The following is a 21,211-nucleotide window of genomic DNA, read 5'->3' on the forward strand; positions in this document are numbered from 1 at the left end:
CGGGTCGGCCTCAGGTGGTGCTGGGTGTCCCACGGGGGGCTTACAGGGTGCTGGGCTGGGGGTTTGTGGGGTCCTGGTGCTACCAATAAAGCGGTGACTTTGTCCTCAGCGCTGCGTGAGGGGCTGGGGGGGTCCCTGCTGCCTCCCCCGGCCCCAAATCGGGTTCCCCATTGGATTTTCCCCACCTGTGGGGAAAGGAAATGGGAGCGGGGAGACGCCTGGAGTAGCAAGATCCTTTTATTGAGCGCTTCCCTCGCCAGGACACCAAACGGGAGAGCCTCTCTCTCCGGGTGCAGTGTTTAAATAAGGTTCCTCCCTGCGTGCCCGCCGTCCCTGTAGGGCAGCAGGACCCCGATTTAGGGCAGCAGGACCCTGATTTAAGGCAGCTGGTGAGACCGGAATGGCCCCAATGGGGGGAGAAATCATAATGGGGAGGCCGTCGGTCCCGTCCTGAGCAGCAGTGGGGCTCACAGCAGGGAGCTGCCCCGTGTGACACGGAGCCTTTTGGGGTGCCCCCGAGCGCCCCGAGGGCTGTGGGGTGCTGTGCCCTATTGCAGCACGCAGCAGAGGGAGTCCCCAAAGCACCAGGGGCAGGGGGTGGCGGCGGGTTTTGGGGGAATCAGGTCCAGGTCCTCATCGTCGGGGACCTCGTCCAGGTGGTAGCCGTCCCGCAGCAGCTGCCGGCTCAGCTCCTGGTTCACCTGCAGGGGGAAATGGGGCTGGGACCCCCTCCCCGAGGTGGCAAATCCCCCACAGCGGCCCTGCCAAGCCCCCAGGATGGGAGCTTTGCAAGCCTGCACTTGCCTCGGCGGAGGAGTAGCCGGAGGAGCCCCTGGATTCCAGCTCCCCATCGCTGTGAGGAGGAAAAAAAAGGGGCAGGGTGAGCACCACGGGCACGGGGCTGCTCGGAAACCCCAAAGGATTTGAGGGCAGGGCGGCTGCTGCCTTTAGGGCACGCGGGCACCTCGCTGCTGCTCCCCCAGCCCAGCAGGAGCCCCCTCCAGGCTCTCCAAATCTCATCGATTTGGTCAAATCGACGGCCAAAATGGGGTTTGGGGGCTTTTGAAGCGAGGTTTGGAGGGGCTGTAGGGTGCTCCTCGCCCCGATCCCCCCCAGCCCGCCCTCCCCGTGCCCCACAGCGGGGTGCAGGGCGCTCACCTGCCCGAGCTGGGGGACAGCCGCCCGTCCTCCGCCACCTGGCTGAGCGCCACGTAGCCCCCCTGGGACCTGGCGGGCCTGCTGGGGGACACGGGGTGACAGTGGGGCCGCGGGGGGAAAGGGACGGGGAAACTGTGCGCCCCCATGGCCTCAGCCAGCCTCGGCGTCTTCCTCCCAGTATCCCCAGTATCCTCATCACCGTCCTCCCAGTATCCCATCCTCAGCTTCTCAGCAACCCCATCCTCCCAGTATCCTCCTCATCTTCCCAGTATCCCCATCCCCGTCCTCCCAGTATCCTCGTCCTCATCCTCCCAGCAACCCCATCCTCCCAGTATCCTCCTCATTCTCCCAGTATCCTTGTCCTCCCAGTATCCCCATCCCCCCAGCCCTCCCAGTGTCCCCATCCCCATCCTCCCAGTATCCCCTTCATCCTCCCAGTATCCCCCATCCTCGTCCTCCCAGTATCCCCATCCCCATCCTCCCAGTATCCTCCTCATCCTCCCAGTATCCCCATTCCCATCCTCCCAGTATCCCCATCCCCCCAGTATCCTCCTCATCCTCCCAGTATCCCCATCCCCCATTCCCAGTTCACCCCAAACCCTTCCCACCCAGCTTACACTCCCCAGTTTGGGTTCAAAAACCCTAAAATAAGGATGTGAGCTCCCACCTTTTAGGCGCTGCCCGTGCCGGACCCCCCCCCAGCAGCCCGTGCCATCGCGGCGCCGCCTTCGCCGGCTCCCGCGGCCGCTCTGCAAGCAGCGGGGTGAGACCCCGAAGCCCCCCGCGGCCCCGTTGGGGTTTTAGGGCCGGCTCGGGGCTGGGGGCGCCCCTAAGGCCACTTACGGAGCTTGGGGTGGCCGGGGGGGGCCCGGCAGAGCAGGTAGGGTCCCCTCCTCTCCGCCCCGGCGCTGCCCCGAGCGCTCGGCCGCCTGCTCTCGCCTCGGGGCGGCTGGAAAGGAAAAGGGGAGAGTTGGGGGGCAGCCCTGACCCTATAAAGCGCCCTGTGTGTGCTGTGTGGTCCCTATAGCGCCCTGTATGTGTTGTGTGGCCCCCCCATGTGCTCGCTCGGCCTCTGTATGGCCTCTGCCCTGAGCAGCCCCTGCCCGGCCCCGTGCAGCCCTGTATGGCCGCGGGCACGCAGCCCCATAGGGCTCAGGCCCTACACTGCTCCTCGAGCACAAAGCCCCGCGTTGCCCCATAAATACAGCCCAGTCCCAGACTGCTCCCCGTGCACACAGCCCCACACGAACCCATATAGCCCCATACACACACACAGCCCCATGGAACCCCATACATGAACCCCCAGCCCCATATAACCCCACAGCCCAGGAAATGCCCATACAGCCCCACATAAGCCCGTACAGCCCCACACAGTCCCATATAACCCCGTACAGCCCTATACAGACCCACACAAGCCCCTACAGCCCCATATAGCCCCATGCAAACCCCTATATCCTCACACATGGCCCCTCATATAAGCCACACAGTCCCATACAGCCCCACATAGCTCCCTATAGCCCTACACAGCCATATACAACCCCATATAACCCTGTACAGCCCCATATAACCCCACATACAGCCCCCTATGTCCCCCCACACTGCCCCCCATAGCCCCCTACAACCCTATATAACCCTGTACTGCCCCATACAGTCCCCTACAGCCCCACGTAACCCCACACAGTCCCATACAACCCCATATAGCCCCAGACAGCCCCACGTAGCCCCCTACAATCCCACATAACCCTGTACAGCCCCGTATAACCCCACACAGCCTCCTATAATCCCCAGAGCCCCATATAACCCCACACAGCGCCACGTAACCCCACACAGCCCCATATAACCCCACACAAGCCTGTACAGCCCCATTCAACCCCATACAGCCCCATATAACCCCATATATCCCCCCACACAGCTCCCTACAATCCCATATAACCCCATACAGCTCCATATATCCCCCATAGCCCCCTACAATCCCATATAACCCTGTACCGCCCCATACAGCCCCATATATCCCCCCCACAGCCCCCTACAATCCCATAGAACCCCATACAGCCCCATATATCCCCCCACACAGCCCCCTACAATCCCATATAACCCCATACATCCCCCCACACGGCCCCACATAGCCCCCTACAATCCCATAGAACCCTGTACCGCCCCATATAACCCCATACAGCCCCATATATCCCCCACACAGTCCCCTACAATCCCATAGAACCCCATACAGCCCCATATATCCCCCCTACAATCCCATAGAACCCCATACAGCCCTATATATCCCCCCTACAATCCCATAGAACCCCATACAGTCCCATATAGCCCCCTACAATCCCATAGAACCCCATACAGCCCCATATATCCCCCCTACAATCCCATAGAACCCCATACAGCCCCATATATCCCCCCTACAATCCCATAGAACCCCATACAGCCCTATATATCCCCCCTACAATCCCATAGAACCCCATACAGTCCCATATAGCCCCCTACAATCCCATAGAACCCCATACAGCCCCATATATCCCCCCTACAATCCCGTAGAACCCCATACAGTCCCATATAGCCCCCTACAATCCCATAGAACCCCATACAGTCCCATATAGCCCCCTACAATCCCATAGAACCCCATACAGCCCCATATATCCCCCCTACAATCCCATAGAACCCCATACAGCTCCATATATCCCCCATAGCCCCCTACAATCCCATATAACCCTGTACCGCCCCGTACAGCCCCACATAACCCCACACAGCCCCCTACAATCCCCCATAGCCCCAAGCAACGCCACACAGCCCCACCTAACCCCCGTATAACCCCACACAGCCCCCCACAGCCCCACATAACCCCCTCTAACCCCACACAGCCCCTATACCCCCCCCACCCCCCTCGCCCCCCCCTCACCGCCCGGCCCCGCCCCGCCCCCTCCCGGCCCGCAGCCCCGGGCCCGCCGCCGCCGCCCGTCGCCATGGCCGCGAGGCCCCGCCCCCGCCGCCTCCCATTGGCTGCGCCGCCGGGCGGGGGCGGGGCCCGCGCACCTCCGGCAGGCTCCGGGTGGCCGCCGCACCCCCGGCTCAAAGGTTCCGGGGCGCAAAGGTTCCGGGGCCGGCTGATTTCTAATTTTTTTGTTTCTATTTTTGCCGGTTTTTTGCCCAAACTCCTCAGCCCCGCGGACAGAGCTATCGCAGGAGGGTTCCTGCTCCCCGTAACAAATAACCACAGCACAGCGGTCAGGCCAAGCTTCCCTTTATTAGGCCCGCCCCGCCCCGCAGCATGGCGGCGCGCTGAAGCTCGGTGAAACCACAACACCGCGGCCCCGCGGCGGCCGCCCGCGCTCAGGCCGCGTCAGGAGAACGCTCAAATAACGCACCTGCAACGGAAAAAAGACAAAAAAGTCGTCAGAAAGCAGCCCGTTACCTCACCAGCTCCCAAACACCTCCCTGCCCGCCATCGTCACGCAGAGCCCGGCCCTAAGGGTCACGTTAAAAAAATGTGGAAAAAATCCAGAATATGACAAAAAAAATGAGAGTCTATGACACTGGTAGTCTCCTGGATTAAGAGGCTGCCTTCACGTAACTCAGGCTCCGTGAGAAGTTTTGTTTTGGGCTTTATTTCTGTCAGGGTTGCCACACACACAGCCTCAGCTAAACCTAACGATGGGTCCTCGTTAAGGACCCCTACAGCTCCTCTGTAACCCCGGCACTGATGCCGCAGACCTAACCCTTTGTTACATCCTTCCCCAGTTTATGCAGTGCTCAGAATTCTGCTTTTTAAGGTGGTAAAACAAGCGGCCTCCCAGAACTCGAGGCCAGCGCCATCGGGACCAAACACCACACACTGCTCCTGACGTTATCCGTGGGCGTCCCGCACATCAGTTAAACTCTGGCTGTGCCACAGCTCATCTGTTTGCTCTGTAAGCACGGGGTCCTGCAAATTAGCAGAAATTATGTTATTTTAACTACAAGGTAAAGGAACTTCAGTGTTGTTAGGTGACCGTCAACAGTGGGGCTCATTTGCTAGCATGAGAGAGAAACGAGCACCTCCCCATTTTCTAAATTGGCTACAATAAAATGAAAGCTTGAGCACTTCCAGAGGAAATGATCCTTCCATTTGCTAAAAAATCTTCTCAGGAAAAGCTGATGAGGAGCAAAGGCTGACTCCCTGCCAGACAGGAGCTGCAGCAACCCTTTGTCCTGGCAGCTCTCAGCTCTGGAGGCCTGAGCACCTTTGGAAACCATGACCGGCTCTTCTGGAAGGGCTGTGCTTGGTGGAACACCTTGATTTTCCCCATCGATGCAGGAGTACTCCTGATTTAGAGCTCCCCACGCGTTCAGGATATTGCAGGAGTCATCCCAGGGCTGCGCAGTCCCACAGGAACTGCTCTGTGTGGGTCTGGCCACTTAAACCATGATAAATTTTCACAATAAAACCTCATTCTTCCTTCAATGCTTGAATTTCCCAGTTACAGGTAGGGAACTGCAAACATCCCCCTCGTGTCCCAAGGCCAAATGTTTTTCAGACAGGTTTCAGTGTCACTAAAGTGATGTCTTCCTATCAAGAACCTCAACAGGAGCCAGAGCTTCCTTGCCACAATGTGTTTGTGGAAGGCTGTGAGGAGCACTCCGGCTTTGCCAGAGGAGTTTTAGGGTACAGGAGTCCCGGGCCAGGAGCCTGGGAAGCGAGAGCATCCCTTACCAACATGGTTTATGCTTTGTCCAGGCCCAGTTCCTCTGGAGTGGAGATTCCTAGTTCACTCAAAGTTGGTCTAAGTTCCTGGATAACATACGGATAGATTTCCTTGTGAGGTCCTGCCTTGTCCTACAAGGAAAGGAAGGGCGTTAGTCAGAGAGCAAAGTCCAGCACCCTACAAATCCAGCACCAAAGTGCCCCAGCGATCCCTCACGGCTGCAAAACACCCCAAAGCAACACCAAGCTCCTGTCTGGGGGATTTTCAGAGCATTAACAGTGACACCACTCCCTGTGTAACACCAGCTAACGCCTAGCTAAGGGGCGCCCTGCGTGTCATTTCCAACCTGCTCCCTGGGATGGAAGCAGCCCCGAGAGGAAAGCTAGAGAAACCCCGCAGAAAGCAGCAGCTGCACCCCGCGCCCCGCTCACCTTCACGACCTCCAGGATGCGGACCGCGCTGGCGAAGTCGTTTAACCGTCTGCACGCCCGCAGAGCTGCATCGATGATTTTTGGTTCCGGAACCAGGTCGTAGCCCACCAGCGTGTTTATACCTGTGAGCGCAGGGAAACATCGAGTAGCTCGGCCCGGGCTACCAAAAGAAGCCTGCTAAGTGTTGTTTTGCTGCAGCTCGTGACAGAAGTAATAATTAACACCACCAGGAACATCCGACTGGCACTTTCACTGCTATTTTGAACACACATCCACACCCCAAGGGTGTTCTTTTGCTCTTCTCCCTCTCCCTGTCGCTCACTGCTATGCCTATAACCAGCTTTTAAGTTAATTTTGTGAAATCCCAGTGGGCCAGTAACATCCACGCTCCCCAAAGCGGCGTGTGTGGGGAGCCTGCTACAGAACCATGAAGAAATCCAAACGACTTTGTTCCTCCTAGCGCAATGCAGGCAGCCTGTTCCCTTCCTCTCCCTCCAAGGGGAAGGAACCAACCCTGGTCATCCACATCACACGGGAACAATCCCTCTGGCGGTTATTTTAAGCCCTAATTAGGATAGTTTAATAGCAGCTGCACAGCAAGCAACATGTGGAGACAACCAAACAGTCTGCAGCAAGTTATGGCCAAGCCACTTGCTCAAAGCCCAAAAAAAAATGTGTGTGGTCTCCCATCAGGCAGCAGCTGAGCTCAGAAACTTTCCTCAGAGCCAGTGCTTCTCTCCTTCTCAAAGACCAAGAGAGAGAATACGTGTTCTGGGGCACTAGAATTAAAAAAAAAAACTTGTGTTCCTACTGCTTTATACCTTCTTTCTCCTCATTTTCCATGCTGTAGTTCCTTCCAACATCCTCGTTGTATTAGTGAGGTGTCATCGCCCACCGCAGCAAGCTCAGCAAGCCCTCACGGCTCCAGATCCCAAACAAAACTGCATTTTCTGCAGGCTACCCCTCCCTTTTCCTTCCACATACCTTTCCTTAGCTCCCAGGCGTCGATATCTGGCTTGTTGAAATACGTCACCCAGCGAGCGTCGAACTCCTCGTCCGACTCCTGCGACCCATGGGAGTAGCAGCGGGCGTGCAGCACGGCTGGGTGCAGGGAGAGAGGAGGAGGCTGTGAGCCCACGCAGGAGCGGTGCACTTTAGCCCTGACCGAGGGAACAGCAGCTATAAAAGCACGCGTCTCACTCGCGGTGTTGGATTTGGACCAGTACTGAGCACCAGGCGGGCGCAGCTCGTTAACTAAGCGCTGTTTGCCTCGTGGCACAGCGCCCTGCCCTCCAGCACAGACTTACACAGCACTCCCGGAGCCTCCAGCCGGAGCAGGATTATTTAACAGGAGAGGGAAAACGCAAGTGAAAAACAATTCTGTGCAGCCAGCCCTCTAGAGATGCCTTCTGGGACCCGTTTCCATAAGGCAGAGGAATTTTCCCTCTTTCCAGAGCTCAGTGATTTAGGTTAATGAGCTTTTCAGCAGCCTTCCCCCCCAAAATAAGAGCCTACAGCCGAGGAGTTACAACGTTATCCAACTGCGATGAACGCCCCGATTTATTCTGCAGCATCTTCCCCCTGCAGCCGACTCCTGCAGTTGCTCAGTAGCTCATTCTGTCAGCCAGAGGATTTCTCTGCTCGCACACCCACCCTGCTGGGCGCCTCCTTCCTAACAGGTCGGTGATTCCACCACAAGCTCCGAGCTGATAAAAGGTTTTTTAGTGTCATTTTCGGGAAATAATCAAAATGAGCACGCCGATCTAAGCCCTTGGAGAGTTATTTCTCCCAACAGGCTACTGAAGAAGAAAAAATTACTGCCAAGTTTGGCTGCTTTTTTTTTTTTTTTTTTTGTGGCTGCTTTCTTCTTTTCCGGCACAAAGGTCGGAGCAGTTTGTCAGGAGGAACCACAGCCGGGCTACAAGCAGAGCCAGGTACTTCGCAAGCTGCTCTGCCCCTCCGGGAGCCTCCCTCTGCCCATGTTTGCAGATCTCGGCTGTGACCTTGAGGGCTCCAAGATCCACTTCTGAGGAAGCTGCAGACAGCTGCTCACTTTCTCTTTCCTAACCCGGCGTGAACTATTCACCCTGACCAGCCAGGAGGGTTCTTTAAAATCAAGAAAAAAACCCCACGTGCCTGTGTCTGCATTGTTTGCATGGCTGATGGGGCTGGGCTGCGTTTTCCTCCTTTCCCACAGGCGTTTTTCCTTTTGGAGGATCCCCCAAAGCAGTGCTTTAATTTACAACGCACACAACAGGAGCCGCAGGGCTATCGAGCAGTATTTTTAGCCTCATCGAGTGAGGGCCCAGCCGGAACACAACCCAGATTTTGAGCCGAATTTATCACAGCCCAATCTTTGAGCCGCAATCCCGGTTTACACCTGCCCCAAAGCATTTTTCGGTGGTTTTATCAGGGAGCAGGCAGCAGCCGCCGAGCTCTGACGCCCTCGCTCACCCCTTCCCGCTGACCTTCCCCAATGACACCGCTCCGAGCGCTCCCTGGGTCAGCGGCCTCCCCCTTCTGGCCGGCATCGCCCTACTGCAGGAGCCCCAAAAGCCCCAAAATCAGGACCCCAGAGCTTCATCACTGCTGCCTGACGGCATTTCCCTGCGTGACCCACACGTAGCCTTGGATATGCCTAATAACAGTGACTGCCTGGGTCACAGCTCTGGGGTGCTGACTGCAAACCTCAGTCTTAAGCAAAAGGACAATTTAACAGGCACGGTTAGACTGTTTTTTTTTTGTTTGTTTGTTTTTGTTTTTTCTTCCAAAAAGGGGAAAATAATAACACAAAGATTCCTGAATTTGGGATTCCAGGGGGTATTTTTCAATTACAGCTGTGTTCCTTTCCAGCCTTTTTCTCTCTAAAGCTCATGCCCGCTGTCAGAATTGAGCACTACACAACCCAAATCCTGTTTTGTTTTGTTTCTTTCCCCCCCAGAATTTGACAGCTGAGCTTACAGAACCCCAGCCCCTCGGACCGATTGGGTGGGGGCTGACAGGCAGAGCACCCCGCACGAGGGCTGGGACGGGGCCGCATACACACACCCTGCCCATTCCACCCCACGAGCCAACCAACCCCCAACGCCCCCAAAACCCCCCGATTTTCCCCCAAAACCCCAAACCCACCCCGGGAGGCCAGCAGGCAGCACAAAACCCCACACCCCACCCACCCCCCGCGCTGCCCTCCGACCTCCCCAACCCCACAGCCCCGAGCCCGGGGGCACCCCCAGACCCTCCCCAAACCCCCCACACCCCCCCCGGTCCCCCCCCCCCTCCCGGTACCGGGCCTCATTCGCGGCCTAGCCCCGGGGTCACGGCAAGGACGCGGCGGCGGCGGGCCCAGGGCTCACCCGCGGGGCCGAGGGGGCGGCGGAGGGCGGCGGCGCGGAGCCCGAGGGCGGCGGCGGGGCGGCGGAGGAGGAGGCGGGCGGCGGCGGGCAGCATGGCGGCGGCGGCGGCACCGGCAGCACCGGGGCGCTCGGAGGAGGAAATGGAGGGCGGGCGGGAAGCGGTGGGAAGGGGGGGGGAGGACGGAGGCTGCGCGGGGACAAAATGCCGCGGGGACGCCGCGCGCGGTCACGTGGGGGGAGGGAGAGGGAAGGGGGGAGGGAGGGAAAAGGGGGGGGGGGGGGCTCGCCGCCATTTTGTGGTGGGAAGCGGGTCCTGCTAGGGTATAGGATAAGGGTATAGTGTTGTGTCCTGAGTGGGAATGGTTGTGGAGGCCGGCTCCTGGCTCCATGCGCCACCCAAAAGTTAAAGCTTGTGTCTCAGAAGCGCTTCTGTCTGCAAACAGTCCCCAATGCGCCGTGCCCACGTCCCCGTCCCACCTCTGGGTGCAGAGTTTCACCCTCACGCCCACACTGAGCGTCCCCTGTCCCAGCTCCGTGCTGTCCCCTCGGGGCCTGTCGCTGTCCCCAGAGAGCAGAGCTCAGCGCCTGCCCCTCCGCTCCCCTCTTTGGGGTGAGCAAATCAAGGAACCTCAGCCGTTCCTTGCACATCCTCCCCTATAGACCCTTCACCATCTTCATAGCCCTCCCTCAGACACTCTGGTAGTTTCATGTCCTTACACCCGCTGCCCAAACTGCACGAGGTGCTCGGGATGAGGCGGCCCCAGCAGGGCAGGATGATCCCTTCCCTCAAGCACCGTGTGCCCGAGGCACCCCAGCATGCAGTCTGGCTGCCTGGCCACGCTGCTGCCTCAGCTCCCACCCGCAGCAGCACTTCTTGGCATATCTCAGAGCCATGTTGTGTCCCTGCTGCCATGGGGCTGTCTCTACCGCTGCCCCTGAAGCCACCAGGCTTGCAAAATGACCCCAAAATTACTCTTTGTGGGCACCTGGGGCTGTGTCTCCGCAGCACACAATCCCCGCACTGTTTTCACTCACAATGTTCCCTCAGGACCCCGTTGAGCCAGATGCCATCCTGCTATTTATAAATGCTTCATATTTCGAGTTAGTCTTTTTTTTTTTTTTTTTAACTATTTCCTCATGCAGGAAATCCTTGGTACGCAGCCAGCAACATGAGGCGTTTGAAATCCCCTGGCTCCTGTTGCCTCCAGGATTGCAAATTGACTGCGTGCAAAATCAATTAAAAATAATTTTGAACATTAACGAAATAATAAGGTGAAACAATTGACTTCTTTTTCCCTCTCTCCTTGCTCCTCTCTTTCCTGGGAGCAACGTGAGATGGCAGCAGGATGAAGGACTCCTAGTTCTCAGCCTCATTTGTGCTTCGATCAGTGTTTACTAAGCAGTGCAGTGGCACTGGAGGGTGACGAGGGGCAAAAATGCTGAGAACTTAGAGAATCTCAGCTGGATACCAAAGGACGCAGGCCACAAAGCAGTTGGGGACGCTCTGGGTGAATTGCACTTGGTTTATTTCCATCTCCCACTGACACAGGCTCTGCTCATCTGATAGGAAAGCTTTCCCAGCCCCTCTCCTTGGTTTGATGGGGAAGCCATCGCGTTGGTAAGGTTAAATAAATCTGCCCCCAAAGTCCTGCCATTGCCGGCCAGCATGTTAGGAGACCAGAAATCCTTGGCTGTGATCAGTGAGGGCAAGGTCGAGGCTTTGGGGGAACATCACCCTTTGTGATGTCCAGGATTCCTCATCTCTTTATGCATAGTAGGAAGTCCTTCTTTAGCCTCATTTAGGGTGGAAACTGGTGGGAGATGCTATGGGGTCTGTTCAGCCCCCTCCACTTCTCATGTCCCCCCACCCCCGTACACCTCCAATCTCCCTGCATGGAAAAACAAACAAACAAACAAAAAACACAGACAAAAAAGGAAACAATTGGTAATTAATGTTCAATTACACCGTGGCAGATCCGTGAAAGGAATCAATCTGCAGCAGGGCAGATAAGCGGGAGCCTCTGGCCCGGAGGAGCAGCTGCCTGCTGAGGGAGATAACAAGGTCATTGCCAAACAAAACAGCCCCCTGCTTCCTCCTCCTCCTCTTCCTCACTCCCCTGCTCTCCTTCCAATCCCTCTCCCAGCCAAGCAAAGCGATTTTCCAGATGGGGGCTCTGGGGGAGGCTTTGCCAGGCTCTGCTGTGCCGGCGGGCGCCAAGTGGCTGCCAGGGCATGCAGGAGAGGCTGGCACCGATCCCTCATCCCCTGGGGACACGGTTTGGCCAGGATCCCCCCCGTTCTGGCTTGGCAGTCCCACCCTCCCCGCGCCCATCTGTGCCACGGGCGGTCGCAAAATTGATCCCCCCATTTTCCCACAGGCATATCCCAGCTATTTCTAAAGAGCTTTTATTCTCGATTAGTTTCCTTTTACCCCTAGAAAAAGCAGAGGGGTCGCTCTGAAGGGCTTTCTCCGTGAGCCAGCCCTCGGCAAGGGCTCTGCAGCCAAACCTACAAAAGCACAAGCTCCCCCTCGTCCCGGTGTCCGTCCAGCACGCAGCAGGAGATGAGCTGCCCGATGCTCCCCATCGCCCCAGTCCCTCGACATCAGGCTTTCACCATGGCTCTGGATCCTGCAAACAGCTCCGGGAGAGTGAAGACCCAAATATCTGATACGAGAAGGATTATTTCATTTTCTTCTCTTTGGGGGCTGCTATTAAAATAAAACAAACAAACAAAAAAAGCAGTGCTCCAGGGCTCATTTCCTTGGCTCTCGGGCTGCAGCGGTGCTGGGAGGGGATGGATCAGCTTCAGGTATTTCAGAGAGAAGCACAAAATAGAAACAGTGCCGCGTCGGAGGGGAAAGGGGAGACAAGCAGCGGGGCAGGAGAGGCAGAAAGCGACCCACCCGCTTGTTTGTGTGTTATTCGGGATGAATAGCAGGAGCCACGAGGCGCGGAGCCCAGCATTAATAAACCTGACAGCTCCTCTCCGGGCGCAATCGAAGCGGTTTTCGTAATGAAGGTGTCACTCCAGGGGGCTGTGGGCAAAGCTGCCTCTCCTGATGGCCTCTCGGTGTGGAGCAGTGCCGCTTTTCCCCGGCTGGGCAAAAAGCAAAGGATGCTCCGGCTCCGCGGGAGTCCCGGGGGTCCGCAGCCCTTTTCGGCAGGGGGTTATTTAGCAGGGGGGCGTGAGCAGCTCCGCATCCCCGCACGCGGTGCCAGGCAGAGGAAAAGTTTGGAGAGGGGAGGTTTTCCTGCAGGCAGCCCCCATCCTTGCCTCCTTGCCTGCAGTCAGCAAAACGGGGAACCGGGAGGGGGGACAGGGTGGTTTGTGGCATTGCCACCGCCCTGGGGACAGCAGGATCAGCAGCCCCCCAGGTGCACCCCCTGAACCTCCCTGTAAGCGGGAGGTGGCAGGTCAGTGGTGGCCCTCTAGCTGGCTGTCCCTGTCCCCCGAGCCCCACGGGCTGCTGCCAGGGCCGGCTCCCTGCACCTTTTTGGGCAGCAGCTCCTCGCAGGGAGGTGGCAGGGGCCGCTTCTGCCCCTTGGCGGAGGAGCTCGAGGGGTCTTCTCCCGGCTGGCTGGGCTCGGGGGGCTGGTAGCCCGTCTGGTTGGGGTCCAGGGGGTCGCGGGAGAGCAGGATGCAGATGGAGGGCACGTTCTTGTGGACGGTCAGGTTCTGCGCCGCGCTGCCAGGCGGCGGGTCCTGGTTCTCCCAGACCTCCAGCAAGGTTTTGTAGCGCACCTTGGTGACCTGGTGGAGCCCCCCCAGCTTGCGCTTCATGATCTCCACGCAGGTGATGGTCTTGGTGACCGCCCGGCCGCAGCCGCTGAAGACGATCTGCCGGCTGCCCTTCAGCTCCATCTGGGCCATGGCGAAGCTCATCAGGTTCCTGATCTTGCTGCCCTCCTTCACCTTCATCTCCACCACGCCCGGGGGCAGGTCGGGGAAGGGCAGGGGGCTCTCCTCCTCCGACGTCCTGACCTTTCGGAAGTTCTCCATCCCGGCCGGGGCTGGGGGCTTGGCCGCCCCTCCTTGGGCTGACATCGCTCGGCCCTTCCCGGTGGGCACGGTGGGCACCTAGCCCACTGCTGGCCTTAGCCTGGGGGTGTCCTCAGGGGGCTGCGTGGCTGCGGGACCCCCCAGCCGCCCCCGCTTGTCCCCACCGGCTGCGGCTCTCGGTGACGCTCGGGCTCCTCCGCTCCCGCTGCGGCGCTGGCTTCTGCCGCTCTTTGCTTCATTGTGGACTTCAGCAGCCCCCAGAGCTGCTCGGTGTAATTAGCAGATCCTCCCCCTCTCCCTCCCCTCCTCCTCCTCCTCCTCCTCCCCTCGCTCAGCCTCCCGTGCCAGCACCTAGCCGCTGCCTCCATCCCTGCGAAGGCAGAGGGAGAAGCTCTCTCCTGGCTTCACGATGCTCCCAGAGTCCTGCCCCCTTAAAGAGAACCTGGTCCCTTCCCTCAAGGGCACCGAGAGCTGCCCGATAATGTCAGCAGTTGTCCCCTGTCACCTCTCGCTTGTCCCCTGTCCCCCCCGGCCTCCACCCCGCTGCCCGGGGATCATTGCACAGTGGAAAGAGATGCCCGAGTATTGCCTTGCGGCCAAATCTTATCGCCCTCCGGAGGACCCGGGATTGTTTTCACCCCGAGCAGGGCTTGCAAAAGCCATAAATAAACGAACGAGTCTGTAAGCCCTGTCCCTGCTGCCCCTAAAGCGGGTAGGAGGGGGCACCACTGCTGCGACGTCCCCTGGTCCTGGCCACCAGCCTCGGGGGGCCAAAAGGGGCTGCAGATGCACAGGGGGACACCCCATGGTGTCAAATGGGGCACCCCATAGTGTAAAGGGCTGGGAGCCCCGTGGGGATGGAGAGGAGACAGCATCCTCTCCTGAAAGCACCTGGCACCAAGAGGGGAAACTGAGGCAGGGCCACAACGACAAGGGGACCCTCATGTCAGATCTCCCTTCAGCCTGGCCGGGGTGGATTAAAGCTGCTGGGGGAAAACACCCCAAAAGATGCTACCCCCCTACCCCAGGAAAATAAATAGGAAGGATTTCAGCAGCCGTGCACGTGGCTGGAAGGAAAGCTGTGGGCTGGGGCCAGGTCCTGCCACCCGCAGTCCATTTTTTCGCAGCACTCCGCAACGCTTCAAATGGAAATGAGCTGCGTTATTAGCAGCTCCACTGCTAATTACCATCCGAAGCCATTCATTACCCTGCCAGCGCGTCTGCTGGGGGACAGCAGCGCAGTTATTCCACGCTGGGGAGCAGCGGGGTGGGAGAGGAATGGGAGCGGGACTGGGGGGTGGGGAAAGAATTGGGTAAAAAAAACAGGGAATTGGTTAAGATGGAGAAGAGGCCGATGGCAGAGGCTGCAGAAACCCTAGCCCTGCCCTCTGCCTGCCCCGGCTATATTTTCTTTCAGCCGCTGAATGCGGGAGCAGCTCGGAAAGTTGGAGCAGGCGATACGGGGACAGTCGGTGCCCATCTGTGCGTCACATCGGGGCGGCTCAGGTCTCAGGAGCACAGCTCCGCTCTGACCCCAAACCCTGACCCCGCACCCAGGGACCCCTGCTGTGGGGTGAGCCCCTCCACCGAGCTGCAGCACGATGGGGCAGAGCAGGAATTATACCCCCAGGGCACCAATAAATCCCCGGGACCCCAACCAACAGGTCCAGGAGCTCTGTTTAAGCTCAGCCCAGGGCTTTCCCCACAGTTTGGGGTTTGTGGGGCCCCAGCTCTGGGGGTACTGGGGCCTCCTGGATGGGAGCTCAGCCTGTGGATTGATCCGGGAGCTGCTGGACCTGGCTGGTAGGGGTTTTTGGGGATGAATGCTGTGTTTGGTGGGGGTGTGCTGCTGGGCCTGGGCTGCTGGCTGTCCCCGCTGGCTGTCCCCAATGTTCTGGGGGTGCTGGCTGTGCCCTCCCCCCTGGCTGCCCAGCCATCCCTTATGAGCAAGGGGAACCAGAGCTATTCCCAGCGCCCTGCTAACAGCACTGATGCACAACCACATCACCCTAACGCTGTGCCCATGCCCTGAAGGCACCAGAAGCACCATTTCCCTACAGAAATGCCCCAAAAGCGCTGGCTCGCTGCAGCACCCCATTGGCAAGAGACCCCACCACCCGCCTCCCCCCCCGGGCCATCCCCTGGCTCTTCCCACCACCCCCACCCCCCAGGGGATAGAGGACACCCGTGTCTTTTGGCGTTTTCAACATTTTTTGGTGTTTCTCGGTACTTTTTGCGTTCAACCCCACAGCACCCCCTGACCCCACAGCCCCCCCCCGCTCCCCCTCCCCTCAGGGCCCGCCGGGCGGCAGCGGGACCCTGGACAGCTCCCGAGCTCTCGCGAGACTTGCGGGCGGCGCCGTGCGTGGGGCGGCGAAATCTCGCGAGAGCGCGGCCGCTGCGGCAGGAGCGGCGCCGGGCGGCCGCCGCCACCCGCGACGGGCCCGTGGGGACGGTGAGGGGCGGCCACGGCCACGGGGGGGCCCGCCCGTGGCCTCGTTTTTGTTTTTTTTTTTAATTTTTTTTACCACGTAGCCCCGGCCAGCGAGCCCGGGGAGAGCCTGCGGGGTCGCGACACGCGTGGGGAGCCCGCCGGCGACGCGCGTGGGGGGCCCGCTCGCGACTGTCGCGATATGACAGGGAGTGGGGAGGGGGCTGAGGGGGTGTGGGGGGTGCTGGGCCCACCCCAGCCCGTCTGGGGGACACGCGTGGGTGTCCTGCCCTCACCCCCCCCCCCTCCGTGGGTTCCCCCCGCCGTGGGTGCCCCCTCCCGTGGTTTGCTCCCCCCCCCGGGTCCAAATCCTCGTTAATGAGGGGTTAATTAGGATTAATGAGGGGTTAATTAGGGTGTCGGCGTGGGCGGAGGGAGCCGGGTTTATCCCGGAGATGAGGCTGTGAGCAGGGAGCTCGGGGACCCTCTGGTTCCAGCCCCTACCACGGGCAGGGTTGTGTCCTGGGCCGTGGCCTCTTTTGCCTTTCTCCACACTCTGCTTTATTTTTCCCTCATTTTTCTCTTTCCTCCAGCTTTCACACAGCTCCCGGCTCTTCTCCAGCTTCCCTGCAGAGTTCTCTCAGCTGAGAGCGTGTCAGCATGGCAGGTACGGGGGTTTCCGCAGGGACTTGGAGTAATTCCTGCTCTCTGCCCCTTCTTGACTCATTTTTTGGGGGTTTTCTTTTCAGAGAAAGCCAACAACTTCCCCCCGCTGCCCAAGTTCATCCCCCTGAAGCCATGTTTCTACCAGGACTTTGACGCGGAGATCCCGCCGCAGCACCGCACCATGGCCAAGCGGCTCTACTACCTCTGGATGCGTGAGTGTGGGCTGTCCGTGCGGGCTGCGGGTCCCCGGCCCCAAAACATGGACATTGCTCTCCCTCCTGCCCCCTGGGCCTTTGTGTCTCCTGCCCAAATCCTTTAGGGATGGGGCAGAGGTGCAGCATCCCCTGGATTTCCCACCATCGTGGTGGAGGATTTGCTGCCAGCGAAGCCTTTTGGGTTTCCTTTGCAGCCAGGGGCTTTCTCCACGGCCCCAAGCTCCTGGTGACTCCTTTGTGGGCTCCCAGAAGCCCTGACCCTTGTGCCCATGTCCAGCGTGAAGCCAGACACGTGGGCTGGATTCCTCTGAGAGCCTTGCCTCTTCCTCTCTGCATGTGTGTGCCGTGCTCAGTGCTGAGAGCCACTGCTCTTCTCTAACCCCTTCAGCTCGCCCCGGTCTCTCTAACATCCCCCTGCATGCCAGGAGGGCTCTTGTAACCTTTCCACAAAAAGGAGGAGGGAAGAAAAGTAGTTGTGCTTCCTTGGGGAAGCTGTTTTGGGGCATTAAATCCCCCCCAGCTCATGCCTGCTGGTTTTTGGAGCTGTGTGTCCAGCCAGCTCTGTCTCCAGAGCACTTTCCCCCATCTCGCCCATAAACGCGGGCAGGATGAGTCCCTTCGGGGGGCTCTGGGGGGTCGGAGCTGCCGTAGGGTTTTGGGATCACGCCGCCCTCCTCGTGCACGCTACTCTGCTCCCTCTGCGTGTGTGTGTGTGTTTGCAGTGAACAGCATCACCTTGGCGGTGAATCTCGTTGGCTGCCTCGCATGGCTGATTGGAGGCGGCGGAGCTGTTAATTTGGGACTGGCAATTCTCTGGCTCATTCTCTTTACGCCCTGCTCCTATGTCTGCTGGTTTAGACCTATTTACAAAGCTTTCAAGTAAGTGGTCACACCTGAGCCTGGCTTCTCAAGGTTTGTGTTTTTTTGTGTGTTTTTTGGAAACTTCCACGCGGTGCTTAGCTTGAGGCACTGCCTGAATATTTGGGGAATTTCTGCTCTTCCTGGCCAGCCTTCTAGCTGTACTTCCTAACCTTTACCATGAGGCTGTTTGGGGCTGTTTGGGGGAGCCCCGTGTGGGCAGAGCAGCGGGGAAGAAGGCACAGGAGCTGACGGAGCCCTCTCTTGCAGGACAGACAGCTCCTTCAGCTTCATGGCCTTCTTTTTCACCTTCATGGCCCAGCTGGTGATCAGCATCATCCAGGCCGTGGGGATCCCTGGCTGGGGCGTCTGGTAAGGACCTCGCTTCTCCCACGGGTGCTTGGGCACCCAGGGGAGGTGTTTGTGCGTGGTGGGGTGGAGAAAAAAGGGGGAAGCTGCCTCTCGGGGTCTTAACATCGTGGGCAGCTTCTCCCCTTGGGGGTGCTGAGCGTGGCGGCTTCCATCTCCTTGCAGCGGCTGGATTGCGGCGATCTCCTTCTTCGGGACCAACGTGGGGTCGGCCGTGGTGATGCTGATCCCCACCATCCTGTTCACGGGGATGGCGGTCTTCTCCTTCATCGCCCTCACTATGGTACGACAGTGGGGCGGTGGCGGCGGGGTGCTGGCCGTGTGTTGTTTGTTTTTTTTTTTTCCCCTCTCTCCAACCTCTTCTCGGCTCCAGGTGCACAAGTTCTACCGGGGGAGCGGCGGGAGCTTCAGCAAAGCTCAGGAGGAGTGGACCACGGGCGCCTGGAAGAACCCGCACGTGCAGCAGGCAGCGCAGAGCGCGGCGATGGGGGCGGCGCAGGGGGCCATGATGCAGCACGAGACGCAGTACTCGGCCACCCCCAACTACACCTACTCCAACGAGATGTGAGCCGCGGGGCTCCGTCCGCGGGAGGAAAGCACTGGGGGGGAAGGAGGAAGAAGGCTGAGTCAAGTTCCTGCAGCTGTTGCAGAAAGCCAGAGCGAACCATCATCTTTCCCTGTTCTCTGTAACAGAACCTACTTTTTTTTTTTTCCCCTTTTCCCCCTCATCACCTCAAGCTCCTTCTCTTTTATTTCTCTTTTATTCCTCATTCTGAAGAGGCTGTGAGCTGCCCTGCAGGACTCTTGCTGTGCGTGATAGTACGTGTACATTCCTGTGTCTTCTTTTCCCTGTGAAGTAGTGCACGGTGGTAACTTTTTAATTACTGTGGTGATAGGTGTGTGTTAGAACTACATCAGCCAAAAGCCCCCCCCAAAAGGGAAAGATCACAAAATAGTGACCAGCACCCATCTCCCTCCTAAATAAGAGCTGAACTACAGGTTTCTGACGTGTGAGTTTCCTTTCACTTGGTAGAATCCAGCCATTTGCCAGTGTCTCAGCAAGGGCAAGCAATCCTGGGAATTCTTTTCTTCTGCTTTTTAACTAGCAGGTGGCTGATTTAGCCATTTAAAAAAAAAAAGAAAAAGTTGTTTTAGCTGATTTTTAAATCAGGAGAGAGAGAACCCTTCAGCCCTGCTGTTGACATGCTGGAAGCCAAGAGATTCCTAATCCAATCCCTGGCTCAGGATCTCCATCCACCTTCTCTCAGTGCGTGGTGTTGTACCTGTGTAGTTTACATTTTGCTGTGGAAGAGCAGTATTATTTTGGCGTGGCTGCAGGTGAGAGCTGCTGTGTGCATGGGTGCGTGCGTGTTGGGGAGCAAGGACAGGTTTTCTCTGGGGGCTGAGACCAGCCCGGTCCCGTGTCCTGGTCCTGTTTTCTAAAGGCTTCTATTTCAGAACTAAAACTGGCAAAACCTGGCAGAGCGTCTCTCGTGGGACCTATTTTTGGTGCAATCTTGCCACCCCACATACAACCAGCCCCGCCGATGCTGTAAATAATAATAATACTCCCTGTTGGCTCGCAGCTCTTTAGGGAAGCTCTGGGCTGGTGGGAGTGACTCCTTGCTCGCACTCCTAAGCAGTGCAGTGAAACTTGGCTGCCTGGCTCTAGTAGGATGCTTTGTGAGAATGAGTCCTCCTGGTCCACCAGCCCCCAAATCCTGCCCAGTTTGGGAAGGTCGGGCTTGCAGGGAGGCAGCAGGGCTCAGGGCTGGTTTGTAAATGGGAGCAAATGGACATTGTGGGGCAGGAGGAGGGAAAGCTCCTTCTCAGAGATGCTTTTCAGACTCTAAATGCACTTTAAACAACCATTATTTTTTTCCTTCAAGTCCTAGAAAAGCAACCCAAAAGGGAATGCAGCCCTCTGGCTCCAACCCCTCCTGCCCCACAGGTGCCCCAGTGATGCTGGCACTGCAGGTGCTGTGCCCCTGCCTGCCCCCCCAGCAGTTTGGCAGTGCCCGGATGCGAGACCTGCCCACGGGGATGGCACCAAACTGGAATTTCTCTCTTATTTTTTTCCCAGCAAAGCACACCAAGAATAGTTTCCTTTTTAAGAGTATCACTTCAGTCATTTGGCAGTAGGTAGTTGTCTCTTGACAAGACTAAAATGCAGCTAATGATAAAAATGCCTGTCTGTGTATGCGTGTATATATATGTATAAACTGTAAGGAGAAAAGTAATCCGTTGCTGAGCCTATTATGTACTTAATCAGGTTTAAATATTGTGCAATTCATTTCTAGCTAGCCTAAAACTTACTATGCCAAATCATGTGCTCTGTCATCCATGTCTGCAAAATAACGAAGTGATTTCACCTCTCGCGTTTATATCGAGCCGCAGAAATGATAACCTGTACCGCGCTGTAACTAACAGGCACTGCTTCAGCACCTCACCCTCCTCTCCCGTGTGTCTCCTCTGTGCAAGCGGGGCCCCTCGCTGGCCCCACACGCGCCTTGCCCTGCTGGAAGCTGGCTGTGGCACCACACCGGCTCACGGGGTGGTTATTTTTAATTAGCAGCTGTGTTAATTGGGGGAGCAGCCTTGGTTATGAGCCGTGGCTTGTCTCCCCTTCTGCACTGATTATTTAATAACAAGAGGGGTGGCCACAAGCTGGCACTTGGCAGCTGCACCAGGGGAAATTTGGGGGAGGCTGTGCACTAACCCAGCTCTGCTCTGCCTGTGGGGTGCCAGGAGTAACCCTGCACTCCAGGGCTCTGTCCATGTGCCCTTGCTCTCACTTTCTCCATGTCTGCTTTTCATTTTAACCCCTAGCAGTGAATTTTTAACCTCTAGCAGCCAATTTTTACCCCCTAGCAGCGACTCCTTTGCCTGGGACATGCATCAAGCACCACCACGAGCCAGCGCTCCTGCTGGGGCTGATGGGACGGTGCTCACCCCACAGCTCAGGGTGTTGGGGTGGGGAAATGCAGCTGGCCAGCCCTCAGCTGCAGCAGGGACGGGACACAACAACCCCCCGGGGGCTGGG

The 21,211-nt window shown here is 58.1% G+C and overlaps 4 protein-coding genes across 4 annotated transcripts; 1 reads left to right on the plus strand and 3 right to left on the minus strand.

The window, feature by feature from the left end:
- Positions 1-221: 221 nt before the first annotated feature.
- Positions 222-3,747, minus strand: FAM219B (family with sequence similarity 219 member B). Its single transcript, XM_032194966.1, has 5 exons — positions 3,690-3,747; positions 1,826-2,309; positions 1,159-1,236; positions 805-853; positions 222-701 (listed from the first exon to the last, which is right to left on the minus strand). The coding sequence occupies exons 1-5, from the start codon at positions 3,745-3,747 to the stop codon at positions 549-551; spliced, it is 822 nt and encodes a 273-aa protein (XP_032050857.1). The 3' UTR covers positions 222-548.
- A 638-nt stretch (positions 3,748-4,385) lies between these two features.
- Positions 4,386-9,736, minus strand: LOC116493720 (cytochrome c oxidase subunit 5A, mitochondrial). Its single transcript, XM_032195284.1, has 5 exons — positions 9,628-9,736; positions 7,259-7,375; positions 6,275-6,396; positions 5,852-5,974; positions 4,386-4,526 (listed from the first exon to the last, which is right to left on the minus strand). Exons 1-4 carry the CDS (start codon positions 9,719-9,721, stop codon positions 5,861-5,863), a joined length of 447 nt encoding a protein of 148 aa, XP_032051175.1. The 5' UTR covers positions 9,722-9,736; the 3' UTR covers positions 4,386-4,526; positions 5,852-5,860.
- Positions 9,737-13,044: 3,308 nt separating this feature from the next.
- RPP25 (ribonuclease P and MRP subunit p25) lies at positions 13,045-13,867 on the minus strand. The gene has a single exon (XM_032194982.1). The coding sequence runs from the start codon at positions 13,672-13,674 to the stop codon at positions 13,045-13,047; it is 630 nt and encodes a 209-aa protein (XP_032050873.1). The 5' UTR covers positions 13,675-13,867.
- A 2,159-nt stretch (positions 13,868-16,026) lies between these two features.
- Positions 16,027-20,617, plus strand: SCAMP5 (secretory carrier membrane protein 5). The gene is made up of 7 exons (XM_032194941.1): positions 16,027-16,084; positions 16,654-16,727; positions 16,810-16,938; positions 17,664-17,820; positions 18,070-18,171; positions 18,334-18,451; positions 18,542-20,617. The coding sequence occupies exons 2-7, from the start codon at positions 16,721-16,723 to the stop codon at positions 18,734-18,736; spliced, it is 708 nt and encodes a 235-aa protein (XP_032050832.1). The 5' UTR covers positions 16,027-16,084; positions 16,654-16,720; the 3' UTR covers positions 18,737-20,617.
- Positions 20,618-21,211: the final 594 nt, after the last annotated feature.

Source organism: Aythya fuligula, chromosome 11, assembly GCF_009819795.1.
Source record: "Aythya fuligula isolate bAytFul2 chromosome 11, bAytFul2.pri, whole genome shotgun sequence".
NCBI classification, from domain to species: Eukaryota; Metazoa; Chordata; class Aves; order Anseriformes; family Anatidae; genus Aythya; species Aythya fuligula.